The sequence below is a fragment of the Natrix helvetica genome (assembly GCF_964273705.1).
Source record: "Natrix helvetica genome assembly, chromosome: 1".
Classification (NCBI taxonomy): Eukaryota; Metazoa; Chordata; class Lepidosauria; order Squamata; family Natricidae; genus Natrix; species Natrix helvetica.
The window spans coordinates 149,740,145-149,757,529 of NC_138548.1; the positions used below are offsets into that span (position 1 = coordinate 149,740,145).

General features: G+C 36.4%; 2 protein-coding genes across 9 annotated transcripts in view; one reads left to right on the plus strand and one right to left on the minus strand.

The window, feature by feature from the left end:
• ACVR2A (activin A receptor type 2A) overlaps positions 1-5,750 on the plus strand; it is a 55,512-nt gene extending 49,762 nt beyond the window's left edge. Inside the window, exons 11-12 of the mRNA XM_081937987.1 lie at positions 1,655-3,331; positions 3,483-5,750. Coding sequence (XP_081794113.1) covers positions 1,655-1,849 — 195 coding nt within the window. The 3' untranslated portion in view covers positions 1,850-3,331; positions 3,483-5,750. The remainder of the gene's footprint in view (positions 1-1,654; positions 3,332-3,482) is intronic.
• Positions 5,751-13,722: 7,972 nt separating this feature from the next.
• Positions 13,723-17,385, minus strand: part of ORC4 (origin recognition complex subunit 4) — a 32,910-nt gene continuing 29,247 nt past the window's right edge. For 7 of the 8 annotated variants that reach the window (XM_081962962.1, XM_081962964.1, XM_081962960.1 and 4 more), the window contains 3 exons: positions 15,103-15,198; positions 14,955-15,022; positions 13,723-14,246 (listed from right to left, as the gene is read on the minus strand). In XM_081962962.1, the coding sequence (XP_081819088.1) occupies positions 14,064-14,246; positions 14,955-15,022; positions 15,103-15,198 (347 nt within the window). In that variant the 3' untranslated portion in view covers positions 13,723-14,063. The remainder of the gene's footprint in view (positions 14,247-14,954; positions 15,023-15,102; positions 15,199-17,385) is intronic. The other variant, XM_081962966.1, reaches the window with a different exon arrangement.

A 17,385-nucleotide genomic window follows, 5' to 3' on the forward strand; every position in this document is an offset into this window, starting at 1 on the left:
TAATATGTTTTAGCATGACACATTTCTATGTACTTCAGTGTTTAGTTTGAACATAGATTTCATAAATAGAAATGAAAATTGTTCTGAAGAGAATTTTGATTCACATTATTCTCTAGTCTACACCTAGGAAAGATATCCTAATTTAGCAAAAGCAATATAGCATAGGACTTATATACAGCTTCATAGTGCTTTTACAGCCTTCTCTAAGAGGTTTACAGAGTTAGCCTATTGCCCCCAACAATCTGGGTCCACATTTTACCCACCTCGGAAGGATGGAAAGCTGAGTCAACCCTGAGCCGGTGAGATTTGAACTAGCAGCTGAAGTAGCCTGCAGTACTGCACTCTAACCACTGCGCCACCTCCTTTAACTTTCATTCCTCCAGTTTAACTTTCATTCCTCCAGTTTCACTTCAGATATCTGCATAACGTAATATAATTGATATGCCCTAAATATTACAAGACTGTTGAAAACAGAATTTTTTCACATGTAGTGAACTTTGGTTCCCAAATTATGATATTTTTGCAACCAAATCATTTTTCTAGTCTTTTTACATTGGGTAGAAATTCAATCGTTCAGAATAGACTATGATAAGATCCTTGAGGTGTTTTATTACTGTTTCATTTTAGTTTTGCACTGCTTCTGTTTGAGGTGGTAAACATTGGATTGTCAAAAAAAAAAAAGTAAGAAAGCATTTAATGCAGATTAAATTTCCACCCTTTCTGAGATTTAACAGGACTCAATACTTATTTCTTATTTGTCTTTCACCTATAAAAATAGGATAGCTGATATATTTGCCATGGTTACAGGCTATTATTTGAATGGCATGGTAATTGTCTGCAAAAGTGTTTTTTCCTCATGTATACTCAAAACAAGGAGAAACTAATATCAGAGCATTTCAGCCTCCCAGGACATCCCATGGCAGGCTTCAGTGACCTTTTAAGGAAAAGTCTATAAACACAATTGAGAGAGATTGCTAAAATGACATATATCAAAAGATTTCAGGCAATCTCAGAGGCTCTCAACAACACAATGGCTTTCTATCACATCACAGTTGCTACCTGATAAATTCTTTTAATCTGTCTGATGTTTAACCTGTATTTGCATAGACAATCTCTCTTCTTCTCCTCCCCTCCCCCATCTGACCCCATTTAAATCCTACACCATTCTAGCCAGTCTGCAAGACTGGAAGGAATTTTTTTTTAACGTAACTAGATTTAAAAGTCTCCTGGCAGACGGAAGAAGAGGGTCAACCCTTGTTATAAAATCCTAATTTGAAATTGCATCAATTCAACTTTTGAAAAGGAGGAGAAACTGAAACGATATCATAGTAGCTTTTCAGATATACAGGAACCGGTGTTAGAAAGGTAACAATCATGAACCTAAGTTATATACTTGGGCTGATAGCTAAGGCAGATAAACAGTAAGTATATATGATCTTGAAACTTTTCTCATTCTAAATTGATTCTGGATTTCCGATTTAGGCATTTGCTGCCGCTCCTCAATGTCAAGGTCACATAGGTGTTAATATCACCAGATGTTTTATTCCTTTTGCTTTAATTTGGATTAAAACTTAGATGCTTCAGGATAGTGTTTTTATATTCTGTCCTGTTTTATAAGACTTCCAAAACCGTATCCGTATCTTGTTATTTTTAGGGAATGGCAATGCTCTGTGAAACAATAGAAGAGTGTTGGGATCATGATGCAGAAGCTCGGTTATCAGCAGGCTGTGTAGAGGAAAGGATTATCCAAATGAAAAGACTAACAAACATTATAACAACAGAAGACATTGTGACTGTGGTCACCATGGTGACAAATGTGGATTTTCCTCCCAAAGAATCCAGTCTATGATAGTAGCAGCGGTCACTCTTCTTGACCAATAAGACTCAGCACTGGAACTGCCAAGTCAACTGGCCTATTTCTGGTCAGTAATTTTCAGCATGAAATAATGGTAAGTCCGTCTCTGAAGTGTCAGTAGGAAGATTCCTCTTTGTTCTTCTCCAGACTTGGATCCAGAAGACGTACAGCATATGCCGGAGAAAATGGCAAGATAATGTTAAACGTACCTGAAGAACATGGACCTATCTCGGCTTGTCAGACATTTTAAAAACTGACATTGTATTTCTTAACATGTCAGACTAATTCCTTAAAATGAACTACTGCTATTTTTTTTAAATCAGACATTTCATTTCAGATTTAAGAAAAAGGGTAACTTGTTTTTATTGCATTTGCTGTTGTGTTTATATAAATGACTATTGTAATGCCAATATGACACAGCTTGTGAATGTTTAGTGTGCTGCTGTTCTATGTAATCAAAGTGGGATCTAGCAAAAAAGCTTCCAAGCATTACTTAACCTCCCTCAACAAGGTATACCTCAGTTCCACCTATGCTAAATTGAATTTACAACACTAATAAAACTGAAATAATAAATTGATCCAGATTTTGTAAATGGTGCATTTAAAAAACATCCATGGTGTATTTTTTAAAGGTTATAAGCTGTGCTTCATGCCAACAGGCCATGGCCATTCCTAAAATGGTGTGTTAGTCTTTCCTTGTTCTAGTTTATGTGTAAAAAATGTATTGCCTTTTCAACTTCGACTTCCCCAATTAGTTAAAAGCTTTCTCTCCAGTTCCCAAAATAGTGTATACATTTATTTTACTAAATATTTAGGTTTGCTGTGTCTGATGGGAATTTGAAAATTTAAGCATGATTTTTTATTATTATTATTTTATTGAGCTCTGGCACTGAAAAGCTCTTAACATTAATACTTTCAAAGAAGCTTTTTGCTGTTTCATGTATATTTTGTCTAGTGTTATTTTCTATTTCACTAAACACGACACAGTGGGTTGATCCAAACAGAGACACATGCAACAAGATGGTGGAAGCTACCCTTCCTTCCATTTCCCTCCCCAGCAACCCAGCCCCTGCCCCGTGCAAAAGGGGTTGAGAAACTCCTCCAGCTATTTGGGGGTGGGGGGCTGCTGTTGGGAAGGAGGTGGCAGGTGGAATGTTTCCAACCACCCAGTGTGTGGGTCCAGCCTTGGACATAACTCTATTTCCACTGTGTTGTTGTTTCAGGATCACCTCAGGAAGCTTCATGACCTTGAACTCCACACACTTTGTATCTGTTGCCTTTTTGTCGTTTCACATCACTTGATTTCTTTTCTTTCTTTCTTTTTGTGCCAGCTTGTCAGAGGAACATTAATCAGTGATACATAGGTTTAACTTGTGGTCACTAAAAATTAAAAATACAGACTTTCTTTAAAAAGAACCTTACTATCACATTTGCAGTTATTTCAATGGAAATGATAATGTAGCATAGTCTAGAGCAGTGTTTCTCAATCTTGGCAACTTTAAGACCTGTGGACTTCAACTTCCAGAATTCCCCAGCCAGCTATGCTGGCTGGGGGATTCTGGGAGTTGAAGTCCTCAGGTCTTAAAGTTGCTAAGTTTGAGAAACACTGGTCTAGAGAGAGAGAGAGAGAGAAACCCTACAACTTTGAACTACTGAATTGAAGGAGTTATAGGGATTGATGATGTGGAGCCCATCCATTAAGAACACTCTAGCAAAAGAGGCAGAAAGTAGGCAGGTGCCAAAGTACTTTTAAAAGGCAGTAATAATACACTACGATCATTTGAATAGTTTATACATGTATACAAGCCAAAGGGAATTCTCAAAACGAAAGTACTGAACCAACAGTAGCCAGTATTATCAGATTCTAGGCAGTTTTATATTTAAATAATACATTAGATTTATAAAGGAAAAGGTGGTCATAGTTAAATGTTCACTGTGAATGTTATTTTCAAGATTTATGAAATCACAGTGAGTTGTTTTGTTTTTTTCAGTTTGTACCGGTCTGCGAAAATGTAGAAGAAATAATTATAAACAAGATTTTGGATATCAGGTTCTAAACAGAGACGAGTATTAGAGGATTTCTCCTCCACAAACTGGCATACTCTTATAGAGACATGTTTTGGTCTTATAGTTATCAAATTTGATGCCATAATTTGATTATGGATGTTGCTGGGCATAACTTGCTACTTTTGTTAGCAAAGTTAGTATTTGTTCTTCAGATGTATTTTTGAATAAAAGATAATTTGCTTGATTCTACTTGTAGGGGTTGATTTGCAATAGCATCAAAATTGATAGGAACGATTGGCACATACAGTTTTTTCCCTCAAAATGAAAATATTCATACTAGGAAAGTGTACTTTTATCAGTGTTCATTTTTAAAAGCTCATGCCTACAAACATCATTCTTGGTGCAAATCTCCCACCACAGCTCTATAGAGCAGGTATTTTTTTTAAAAAATCAAATAGGCTTCCATCAATATGACTGAAGCCAAATAAGACCTTTTCATATAAGATTTTTGCAAATGCATTTGAAATTGGAGGTCATATAGGGGAAATATCAAAACTGACAATCAAGCCAGAACCACGTCTACATGAGATTTTTTTTTTAAAAAAAAATATTTCCCAAAACTTCCCTTCCTTGCTTCCCCCTAACTAGACATGGCTTTTCAAGATGCCTCTCATCAGAAAACTTCTTTTTGTGGTAGAATCTGTGAAATTATCAAAATCCACCAAACTGCCAAAAAATAAAAATCCACCAAAATAGTCTCGCACGGAATCGCGACTTCTTTGTTTGGAAACTTTCAAGGTGGACGGTTCTTTCTCAAAAATGCTTAAGCCGAGATCTATCCTAGGAAATTAACCCATTAATGTCTGAGCTAGGAAAAGTGCTCTGCTTTCTGGCAGATATCGTGGCAGTTGTTGCTTTTTGTACTTGAACCATACAGCTTGTATTGATCTGGCCAGCTCTGGTGATTTACCTTGTATCTTTGACTTGTGAAGGAAAGCCCGGGCTGAGACTCGAGCTTTCATTGTCCTTTGGTTTGCCTGTGACTACTTAGTTGGCTGCCATATAATTGCCACAGGATTTAACTGATCAGTTTTGTGAACAACTTCAAAGTCTAAACTTTGCAATACCTTTTCAGTTTGTGTTAGATGCAAAGAACTTTATATTACATGATGCATGACTACTCTTTGTACAGTCGCTAAATATACCTTAGCATTTTTGGAACAGATTGTGCCTCGTAATTGTTGGAGTTCTTTGACCTAGTGTTCTCATTCATGGTGGTATTCTGAAAATGCGTCTGGATTAAAATACACAACTTTATACTTTCTTTGATAGCAAAATCCATGTGGAGTAGCTCTTGCATAACTAAGGTGTAATCAGATGTAGTAGTAATAAATAGTGTTCATACTACTGTTCTACAGAATAAAATTGCTGATCGTAGTTTAACAAAGTGAGGTGACTGATTGGTTGACCTTTTTCCAATTCTCTTTTTAAACTTTTTAATGCATTTTTATTAGGAATATTTGGTATAAAATTCTGCAAGCTATGTACAGGATTATGAACAAGGGATAAAAAAACTATCCTTGTTGGAACACCATTTACCTCAATATATTCAACCAGCAGTACTTTTTTTTTTAATGCACACTCAAGCCCATATAAGATGTTACCTCTCAAAATATTGGTAAGCAATTATTTTAGCTTTACTCGGTACTTGTCAGTGTTCTGGGCACAGGTTGTTGTACTACTGTCAAATTGCTCTTGCTATTTTTCGGCAAGTATTTAAGAATAACCACATCTTGAATAAAAGTGATTGTGAAATATTGTATAAATGTATGCTTCTCTTTCCCTATTCCCACAGAACAATGAATAAAAAATTAAGTGACTACTATGACTTGCACGCTATTCTGATTCGTTCTTTAAAATGAAGTATCTTTTATATTGCACATAACAATGGTTATTTTTCTCAGATTTTGTTTTGCCAATTTTGAAACAGTGAATTATAATTCTATTTCAGCAATCACAAATGAAATGTCCTTTGGCAGAAAGAAAGTCTTAAGAGCAGCATTTTAAAAAAAAGATTTTTGGCTACTAGGAATAATTAAAATGGAAAATATCTTTATACTAGAAATGAATTAATTTGGACAATATTAGCAGCAACTCTTTATAATCACATTTACCCTGCAGAAATAGAGTGTACATCACCAGAGCAAAACAGATACAGAAAGTGCTACTGAGGGAATTACATCTATGGGAAATCAGGAATTAAATAATGTATGTAAAGAAATCCTCCATTCTTTTTGTTGTTTGATATAATTGAACTTTAAAATCTTGATAGTTCTGATAAACTAAACTGATAATTTGACTGAATAAAAAAAATTGCAAACTATGTAGGTCAATTCATGTGATCCTCATTGTACCGCAGTTTATATGAAAAAGTATATAAATACTGTATACTGCTTATTTTAAGGATGAGGTCCAAATTATCACTTATCTTCCAAATGTGGGGCTTCAAAGAAGCCCAGGACTTCTAGATACTGTTGAACAATTACAAGTATTATTTTCCCTATTTTACATGCTAACCTGGGCAACTGAGAGCCCCAATTTAGCAATCTTCAAAAGGGCATGGACTATTTGTGCATGCTGTGAAAAACCTTAGATCAGACGTATCCAACCCACAGCCCACGGGTTGCATTCAGCCCTGGACAGCAAGTAACGTGGCCCCACAAAATTGTAAATTTAGGATTAATATGTGATTTATATGCATTGTATATTTTATATAAGTGACCCAAGACAATTCCTCTTCACTCAATGAAGCCTAGGCCAAGCCAAAAGGTTGGAACCCTCCATGCTGTAGACCAGATGTGTCACACACGGCCAGTGGGCCAAATCCAGCCTGCGATACACCCAGAGTTGTCCCGTGTCCTGGAGATGGTGATGTACCACCCTGGCCCCAGCCCACCCTTGACCATGCTCACCCAGTTGGCTGTGATGACCAGGCCACACCTAACCCAGCCCCCCAAGGGCAAACAAAATCCTGATACGGCCACAATGGGATCAGGTTTGTCACCTTACTCTTTTTCACTCCCTTTCTTTGGTAAGAGGAAAAGTAACATTTACAGGAAGAGAATAACATCTCATTTACACTTGCAATTATATCCAATATGTAAAGTATGATTGGGAAAGATTTGTATTTCAAGAAACAGTTTTGATGCCAGGTATAATTATAGGCCTTTTTCAGTAAGTAATAGAGCATTCATGAATATTTTGAGGTCAGACAGGAATCACCCCTATTCTATAGTATGTTAACACTGTTTTCTGTTAGAATTTAATTTTTACTGATTAATCTGATGGCAAGTAGGCAATGCCCACTCTATATCAAGTTTCTATGATCACTCAATTTAGTTTTCTTATTCTGACAAAAAGTCTATGATTGTTTGAAACTTTTTATGTCACAGGTTTTCCAAGAAAATAGCGTACAAAGCAGTAACTTAAGTAGCAGCAATTAATCATATAACAAGTGTGATGTAGTCTATTCAACTTTATATCACAAAATGCAAGTGTGAATTCTACACACTTATCTCCCCAATTCTTGCTTCAAGAAGAGTTTTATAAGTACAATTCTATGGATTTAAATTCTTTTCTGATAATTAATATATTCAGGATAGCAATAGCACTTTGAGTTATATACCTCTTCACAGTGCTTTACAGCCTTCTTTAAGCAGTTTACAAATGTCAGCCTATTGCCCCCAACAATCTGGGTCCTCATTTCATCAACCTCAGAAGGATGAGTCAACCTTGAGCCCCATCAGAATTGAACTACTACTGTCGGCGGAGTTAGCTTGCACTACTTTCAAACCACTGCACCACCACAGGATCTTTATTGGCTGCGTAACTACTGACTGAATAAGTCTGTTGTTAAAGCAACAACCTAATATTGTAATGATAAACATGGGAAAACAGGGACGTAACAAGCATGAGGTAAACCTTTCATGTGTAATTGAATTCTGATTTTTTTTTTCTTCCTTGAATTATGGATAGTTACTTTATCTCACTAGGCCTTAAAAATTTCCAGGAGATACTTGTTAGTTAATACTAAATTAATTTGGTTAAGCAATTCAACAGAAAAAACAACAACAACCCATTATATACAGTAGTCATTTTATTTATGCTTGTGATATGGATTTACTAGATAGCATTGAATGAAATTCAAAAGGGGGCAATAAGTAAGGGATAGGTAAAAAAATATAACATGGTATCTCCGTTGCACACACACACACACACACGGAATGACCTCCCTACTGCAGACTATAGTATATTTGAAGTTCACCAGAGATACATTGCAAAGATTCTCAGACCATGAATTTTCATTTATAATGAAATGCTTTGCTTGCAACATTATACTTGGTAGAAACTGCAAAGTTGCTTAAAAACAAGCATCCTATAACAATCCTGGTAGTCCCATTCCATGAACGCATTTGGAAAATAACTTTAAATTTTTCTCCCAGTCCTTCTGGAAGTTCTGTCAAGATTCTAGCAGAGTGGCAGCAATGAAATATCTTGATTTTCCTTAGCACTTTATACCTGTCAATATTCCCTGATCTATGAATTGTTAAAAAGAAAAAAAAGGTCTTAAAGCAACATTGAAAGAAATGAAGTCAAAATTCCAGGCAGTGGCAATGCAATATTTTAGAGGGGTGATTATGTGTTCAGGAAAAAAAAGGTAGAAAGCATGTGAATGGAGATTCTCAGTCATCCAGGTCATGGTTGTCCCAAAGGTGCTTTTTCAAGAGGCAACTGGACTTTCTGGGTTTTCTTTGACAACATGCCACTTTTCTGGCCAGAGTGGTAATTAATGGGGAAACAACACAGAGCTTTAAAATTCAAAAAGACATAAGGCAAGCGTGCCCACTGTCACCATGATTATTTGTATTAACGCTGGAGGTCTTGACTAGGATAATTTGGAAAGATGAACAAATTAATGGTCTAGAAATCAAAAAGGAAGTATTTAAGTTACAAGCGTTTGCAGGTGTTTATTATGGAAGAATCACTGTGATCTGGTATGAGGCTAATAGAAGTACTGGGAGAATATAGGGAAGCAGCTGGTCTGAGGGTAAATAAAGAAAAAACTAAAATGTTAGCGAAAAATATGACAATTAGGCAGAAAAATGAATTGGTTGAGAGAATAAACATTCAAATAGCAAAGAAGGTGAGATATTTAGGAATACAATTAACAGCAAGATGTGTGACACTCAAAGTAGATAATTACAACAAACCATTTGACCAAATTAAGGCGGATTTGGAACGATGGAAAAATCTGCAACTCTCCCTTATGGGGGGAAATAGCAACAGTCAAAATGAACATCTTACCCAAAATACTTTTTTTATTCCAAAATATACCAATAAGATTGAAGAAACAGTATTTCAGAAATTTGAATAAATCGGTATCTAAAATTTATTTGGCAAGGAAAGAGACCTAGAATCAAACTGAAACTCTTACAGGATTCCAAGGAAAGAGGGGGATTTGGACTGCCCAACTGGGGAAGATACTACCAAGCGGCAGCTTTAACATGGGTAAGAGATTGGATAGGACTAAAAAATAGAAGGCTATTAAGTGCTGGAAGGCCATGGTATGCAAATGAGGTTGCATGCTTCTTATGGGATGGAAAACAGAAGGCTCATCAGTACTTCCAGAGGCACCATGTAAGACAAGCTCTACTTGATGTATGGATAAGAATCAAAATTACTGGAAATCACAAATTGGTTATCGGCTTTGGAAACATCAGAATTTTATTAATCAAGGGAAAGTAATTACATACAAGGATACACTAAACGAAAGAGGTGAATTAAAATCTAGAAAAGAATTATACAAGGAAGGATTAGAACTAGAATGGTGGGCTTATCTACAAGTTCAGGCACAATACATAAAAGACAAAAAAGAATGGGACATCAAGAAAGAATCCACAGAATTACATAAAATTTTATTAGGTGAAGAGGAGAAAATGATCAAAAATCAATACTTATTGGAATACACAATGGCGGAAGAGCAGGTAAAGGAAACTATGCTAGCATGGAGTAGGAATTTTAGAATATAGATTTGGACAATTGGCAAGACCTATGGGAAAGAAATAGAGTGTTAACCCTAGCCACCTTGTATAAAGAAAATCTATACAAGATGTTCTATAGGTGGCACATCCCACCCACATCAGCCAAAATTAATAAAAACGTATTGCCACGATGTTGGAATTGCAATGCTGCGCTAGGAACCTTTTACCATATATGGTGGGAGTGCTTGAAAGCCAGGGCCTTTTGGCACCAGACAAGAAAGTGGTTGGAAGAGATGTTAAACCAAAGGATAGAGTTGAGGCCAGGACTATTTCTGTTAGGGATTACAAAAGAAAAATATAGCAAAGGTGGATTATATTTAATGTTGCACATCTTAAGAGCAGCAAGATTGGTCTTCACACAAAACTGGAAAAACAAGAGATCTCCTAGAACGAAAAATAATAAAGAAGACTGACATGCACAGAAATGGACAGGCTGACTCTAGAACTCAAAGACAAGGGTTTGTTTGTTTGTTTTTATTGGATTTATATGCCGCCCTTCTCCCAAAGGACTCAGGGCGGCGTACATTAAAAAACACACATCCCAAAAGTTAAAAAGAAATTAAATACATATCAAAAAAAAAACCCAAACCGAATTTATAAGACAATACATTTAAAAATGAGTTAAAATTAACTCATTAATGTGTGAGATGGGATACCACGAAATCTGGGACAAATGGTACCGATGGTTATATAAATATATAATTTATTTATTGATAGTAACTATATCATGAAAGGGATTAATGTGTAGATGATTTGACTGACCACACCTACCTATGTAATGGATACAAACTTATTGTTTTAAGATCAAAAAACTCCATGGAAATGACTATGCCAGAAACATTGCACTATGTCCAACGTTTTTAAAGTTTACCTAATAAAAACTTTTTTTAAAAAAAGAAAGAAAATATGCCCACTTTTCATCGAAGAAGCTTCTTCAGCTCTGTTGGTGAGAAGCAAAACGTCTTCAAAGAAAAAACAAAGCCCAATTGCTTCTTGAAAAAGCACCTTTGGGAGAGATGCAATTAAAAAAACCTTCATTTGGCTTATGTTCAATGGTGTATTTGTGACTGTCCATCACATCCATTTGGTGGCTAGGATTGCCTTCCTTTTCACAGCATCTGTTGCGAGTGTCCAATATCTTCCCTATATATCTGTTGGTCTCAAAATATTATGCTAGTTTCATTCAATAGCTAATGAGAAACAGTTCTAATTCCTTTTAGCTAGTCCCTAGGAGACTGTAAAAATTTAAAGGTAACAAGCCTAATCCAGATGTGAGAAAAGGGTCCATAACAGAAAAAACCTGCCTAAGTAGTTACCTATGACTCCTTTACCAGTCTCTACTTACAACCATTTGTTTAGCAACTGTTCAAAGTTATGCCAATGCTAAAAAAATTACTTATGACTCACCAAAAAGGTTGTAAGAGTTGAAATTCTAAAAAGGGTAAGAGATGATGAATAGATATAGAATATTTTTAACATGGTGGTTATTTTGTTAAGTGTTAGAAGAAAGTAGAAATTGGGAAAATAGTATTATGTATACTGAAATATAATAGAACATATTATAATTACTATGTATACACCAGTGACGTGCAGTCAGGGGAGGCAGAGCCTCATCGCTCTCATCAGGAAAAGAAAAAAATATATCTCCTTTTCTCTTTGATCTCTTTCTTGCGCGTGCAAGCAAAATACCCCAGGATCACAGTGGTGGGGACAGCAACTCCTTCCGTTGCGCTGCCGAGAAGAGCCACAGGAAGGAGGGGAATGGGATCACGTGTGCAGGAGGCTCCTCAGCGCCAGCCTCAGATCAGCGCAGCCGCGGTCCCCTTCAGGTTGGCTCAGGAAGGAGGGGAATGGGACCATGTGTGCAGGGGAAGGGGACCACGGCTCGCGCTGATCTGAGGCTGGCGCTGAGGAGGCTCCTCAGCGCCAGCCTCAGATCAGCGCAGCCACGGTCCCCTTCATGTTGGCTCAGGAAGGAGGGGAATGGGACCACGTGTGCAGGGGAAGGGGACCGTGGCTCACGCTGATATGAGGCTGGCACTGAGGAGCCTCCTGCACGCGTGCTCCCATTCCCCTCCTTCCTGAGCCAACATGAAGGGCTGCCTCCTGCACATGTGGTCCCATTCCCCTCCTTCCTGTGGCTCTTCTCTGCAGCGCAGCGGAAGGAGTTGCTGTCCCCATCACTGTGATCCTGGGGTATTTTGCTTGCATGCTTGCAAAGATCAAAGTTGTCACAGTCCTCCCTTCATGATGATAATTTGATGACGTCGCCAGCCTCACCAGCCCTAAACCTCACCGCACGTCACTGCCTGCAACCTAAAAACAAAAATTGGATATACTAAATTCAAATCAAATTGGCGCTAGATAAGGGTCAATAGAATTTCCAATGGGCTGGTCTTAGGTCTCTTGGGCTGTGTACGGATTCTAAACAGATGAGACATTTGACCTTGCCTTCACGCTCTGCCTGGTCATCCCCTGCAACGAATTTATTTAAGATTGCATCATGTTGGAATGGGAAGTTCTAGTCCAATTATTTATGCAAAGGGCTGTAAAAGCACTATGAAGCGGTATATAAGTCTAAGTGCTATTGCTGTATTATGATTAATGCCGAAGGCAAGTAGTAGTACCTATTTCTGATTTTCCAGATGTATTACAGGGATAATGTGCTTCCTCCTTTATTGCTTATGTTTCCAATACATGGTAACCATATTTGTGTACAACTAAATGATCACAACATCCAGTACAAATTTCAATTTGTGCTTCAAAGCCCAATTAAAATACAATTAATATCTAAAGGAGTTTTGAGTATTTGACAGGCCATATCTACATTTCAGTACCCTGAAAGTAGCAAAAATAAAGAAATCCACCTGCTCTTATGGCTCAAGGGATCATCAGATGACACCTGCTACATTTTTTAAAAGATATATTAGAAACAAATCTGGGATGCCCCAGTCAGCTTACATTTATTGATTGGTGTTTATCAATTAGGGTTTAACTTTTGTTTGTATATTTTGCATTTCAGATTTAATTGTATTATTTTGTTTTAAAATGAGGACAGTTTTGAGAAGGCTTTGCTTCAAATGGCAGTAAAAACCAAAGCAAATGATTAGAACTACACAATTCATATATGCAAATACATATATGTATTATTAGATGAATCATGCAGTGCCTCAGTATATTTTGAATGTTGTTTTCTTGCAACAATTTATTAAACTAATTGCCCATCCTACAAAAATTTCACACCAACAGCCTTTTTAAATCTGAAAACAGGATGTCTCTTTTTATGTGAATAATCCATAAAACCAAATTATACTTTTCAGTCTCCAGTTAGGTAGATAGCCATATAACCTGGTAATTTACAAACAAGATTGCCTTTAATATCTAACTTTACATTGCATTAATTCAATGAAGAGTAGATAGGAATTATGTCTCTATTAATAAAAGATTTCTTCTTATGGTCCTAGCTCCCAAGTCTGCAATATTATCACATTTTATAGAGAACAGAAATGTCTTATCTAGGTTGCTCCTGCTTACAATGCCACTTTGTCAGGGAATACTGTTACTACAATATTCAAATAGGTGTAATATACCAAAATTAGATTTCTTTTTATTAGAATTGTATTTTAAGACTAAGAAAGTAGTTCCCGTGTCTTGAGTAACTACTACTATGTTCACAAAATGATGTTGAGTCTGTTCAATTCTCTGAAAAGAAAACCTTACTTCCCTACTGAACTATAACAGAACACATGAGTTTTTAGATACTTTAGTATCAATTTTATTCACCTAAGAAATTTCTTTTTAAACATTTTGGGCAATAGATATTCGTGTTCAGAAAAAAATAAACTAAAATGAAAATTACTTTCATTTGATACATAAGAACATTTTAATATGGTAATTTCTAATCTTGATCCAAATAATATACTTCTTGGAGAATTTTTCTTTATTTAAAATGAAGAGGAACCAATCCCTCCAATTATTTAAGCAAGTTCCATAACAGCTGAAGACAAATGTCTATAATTACAAGATGTTTTTTCAAATGGTATCACTGGTGAAGACTGGTTAACTTCAATGAAATTCAAACTTATTAAATATATATAAAATCAATGAACTGAGGTGGTAGCCCATTGTTTGACATCCGTTGGACAGTTTGGATATACCTGCAAAGCTTCCATAACTTGGCTGTTGTCCAGGAGCAGTTTCATTAGCAAATATTCTTTTTGTACAGAATTAGATGGGCCTTCTACGGGTTTTATCAATTCAAGATGCTGCAAGCGTTCAAAGGCCTAAAAATGAAGTAACACAAGCAAATCATGTGTAGAGTCAGCCTAAACTATATTCTGTAGATAAAAGATAATAGAAAAGTATGAGGAAAATTAAAATCACAATCCATCTAAGCAATAATTGGATATCAAGAGTAAAGGTAAAGGTTCCCCTCGCACATATGTGCTAGTTGTTCCTGACTTTAGAGGGTGGTGCTCATCTCCATTTCAAAGCCAAAGAGCCAGCGCAGTTTGAAGACATCTCCGAGGCCATGTGGCCAGCATGACTAAACACCAAAGGCGCATGGAATGCTGTTACCTTCTCACCAAAGGTGGTTCCTATTTTTCTACTTGCATTTTTACATGCTTTCAAACTGTTAGGTTGGCAGAAGCAGGGACAAGTAACGAGAGCTCACTCCATTATACGGCACTAGGGATTTGAAACGCCAAACTGTGACCTTTCTGATCGACAAGTTCAGCGTCTTAGCCATTGAGTCACCGTGTCAAAATTCGCCCTAAATTAAAGTGGGAAGCTACAACAATGCATTAACTGCCCACCAGAGGGCAGTACAACACCAAGCATAATGGTCAAATATAAAAATTCAGCTAAGAGTTTTTCAGCACCAAAATTTCAGAAAAAAACACGTTTAAATGTTAAAAGAATCTGGAACAGTAATGTTCTATGATAATAGAGTAGAAACCAGATTTTTCAAGACAAGAAACTACACCTACCTTCATGACAACAGGCTTCTCAAACTTATACACAGTATGCGCTTTCCTCTGTACAAACTTCTGATACTCTGCATTAACAAACATGTATTAATTACTTTACAGCTTTAGGGGAACAATATGTCATTTTAAAAAACACCTACCAACTCACCATGATAAACCATCTGAAAATTAAATGGTTCTCCTTCATAAGTATCATTTAAATGTTTCATAGCTATTATGAGGCACAATTCCAGCACAGACAGACCTAGAAGAGAAAGATGATAAAAATTAGCACTTTTTAAAATATCCAAAGTATAATTTTGGTGTTCAAATAGAATATGCGGACTTTGGGCTTGCAATCATTTTTTTATACATGTCATTTGTCATGTGCATTTGGACCTTCAAGGATATCCTAACAGTTTTTAGTTATTCGAGATCATTTTACTGAGAAGATAAAAATTGTCTTTATTGCTGAAGATTAATGTGGTTTCTACAGACAGTTGAAAAATAATATTGAATACGGATATAAATTCAGATTGTGCCCAAAAATGCACAAGCAGCATTTTGTAGAAAAGAAACAGCAGGCAAAAGGGAGATGGTTAATATAGAGAGACCTGTTAGAAGATGAAAATCAAGAGATTGACTATGGAGGGATTTAGATTTCAATGGTTTTCCTAGGTCTAGTTAAGAGAAAGATTTAAAATAGTAACAGGACATTTGAACAGCATAAAACAATTTGAATTATGTACAAATGATGAGCACATAATTGCCAAACTGTATAAATGCTTGTCAAAATTTGAAATGAAATAATAACAAGTGAAAGCATATATAATAAAAAGGAATAAAAACTTTGGACATAATATATTAATGGAATGATGGAAAAGATGTGGCTAAAATTTATATTATGTTTTAACCTAAAATGCACATGACTGCAGAAAAATTATCTAGAACTAAGAAAAGTACATCAAACCTATATTGGAAATTTGGAAAATATGAAGGTTTATCTGGGTTCAAATACAGTAAGATTTTTAAAGATTAATATTCAGTTGAAACTATAACTTTTCTTGCTTGGAATAATCGATACACAATTACAAAATAAAATATTATTTTTATATATGGTAACTGCTATGAGATTATTATATGAACAAAAATGGAAAGACTCTGAAATACTCCAAATGGAGAATGACTAGTGAAGATGACAGAATTAGCAAAGATGGCAAAATTGACTTGTCTGATTATAGAAAGGATAATATTCTTTATAATGTTTTCTGTCTTTCCTTTCTTTGTACTTTTTTTTGTTACTTTACTTTTTCTCTTTCAAATTTTGCATTGCTTGTATTCTCTTAAAATTCTTTAATAAATATATATATATGTACATAGCTATGCATATGTGTCTCTGTAGGTGTGTGTGGGGGAGAGATGTTAGCAGTTCTTTCATGGAGAAAAACCCTGGTTTAGTAAGCCTACTCATCAAGCTTCAAAAGCAATGGAGAAAACATGTTTCAATGGTGGATGTTTCTACCCACATAATTTTATGATTGTACATAAATTACTATATTTTTCACACTATAAGATGTACTCTCCCCCCCCCCCCCAAATAGGTGGAAATGTCTGTGTATCTTAGAGCAAATATTGTGGTGGGGGAGGGGTGTTGGTGCAGTGGCGGCATTAACTGCCACTGGCTGTCACTGATGCTGCCGTTCGCCATCGCCGGGGAACGCTGGAGCCTTCACTGCAAAGCAGCTGGTTGGCGGTTGGATCAGCCTCCCAGAATACCGATCCAACTGCCAATCAGATGCTTGGCAACAAAGGCTCCAATGTTTCCTGGCAGCGGCAGCAGCTCAGCTCGGTTGACGGTGGTGGGCACAACAGAGTGGAGCCCTGACAAACCACGTGCTGTAGCCGTGATAACGTGCTGAAGCTGACCAGGCTGTTTGCTGCAAGGTCCTAGCCAAATAAATACCTAATGGATGCTGGGAGGTAGAGGCAGATTTTTTTTTTCTTGTTTTCCTCCTCTAAAGCTAATGTGCATCTTATATGGTCCGGTGCATTTTAATAGTGTGAAAAATGTGGTATGTATTAATCCCTTCCTCCCTTAATGTTACACAGGTAGTCCTTGACTTATGACCACAATTGAGCTCAACATTTCTGTTGTTAAGTGAGATATTTGTTAAGTGAGTTTTACTCAATTTTATGAACTTTCTTGCCACAATTGTTAAGTGAATTACTGCAGTTGATAACTTAGTAACCCAATTATTAAGTGAATCTGGCTTCCCCACTGACTTGCTTGTCAGGTCACAAAAGGTGATCATGTGGCCTTGGGACACAGATGCTTAGCAACTGTTTCATGTTTATGGCCTCAACGGTCATAAATATGAATCAGTTGCCAAGCATCTGAATTTTGATCACATGATCATGGAGATACTGCAAAGGACATAACTGAAAAACAATC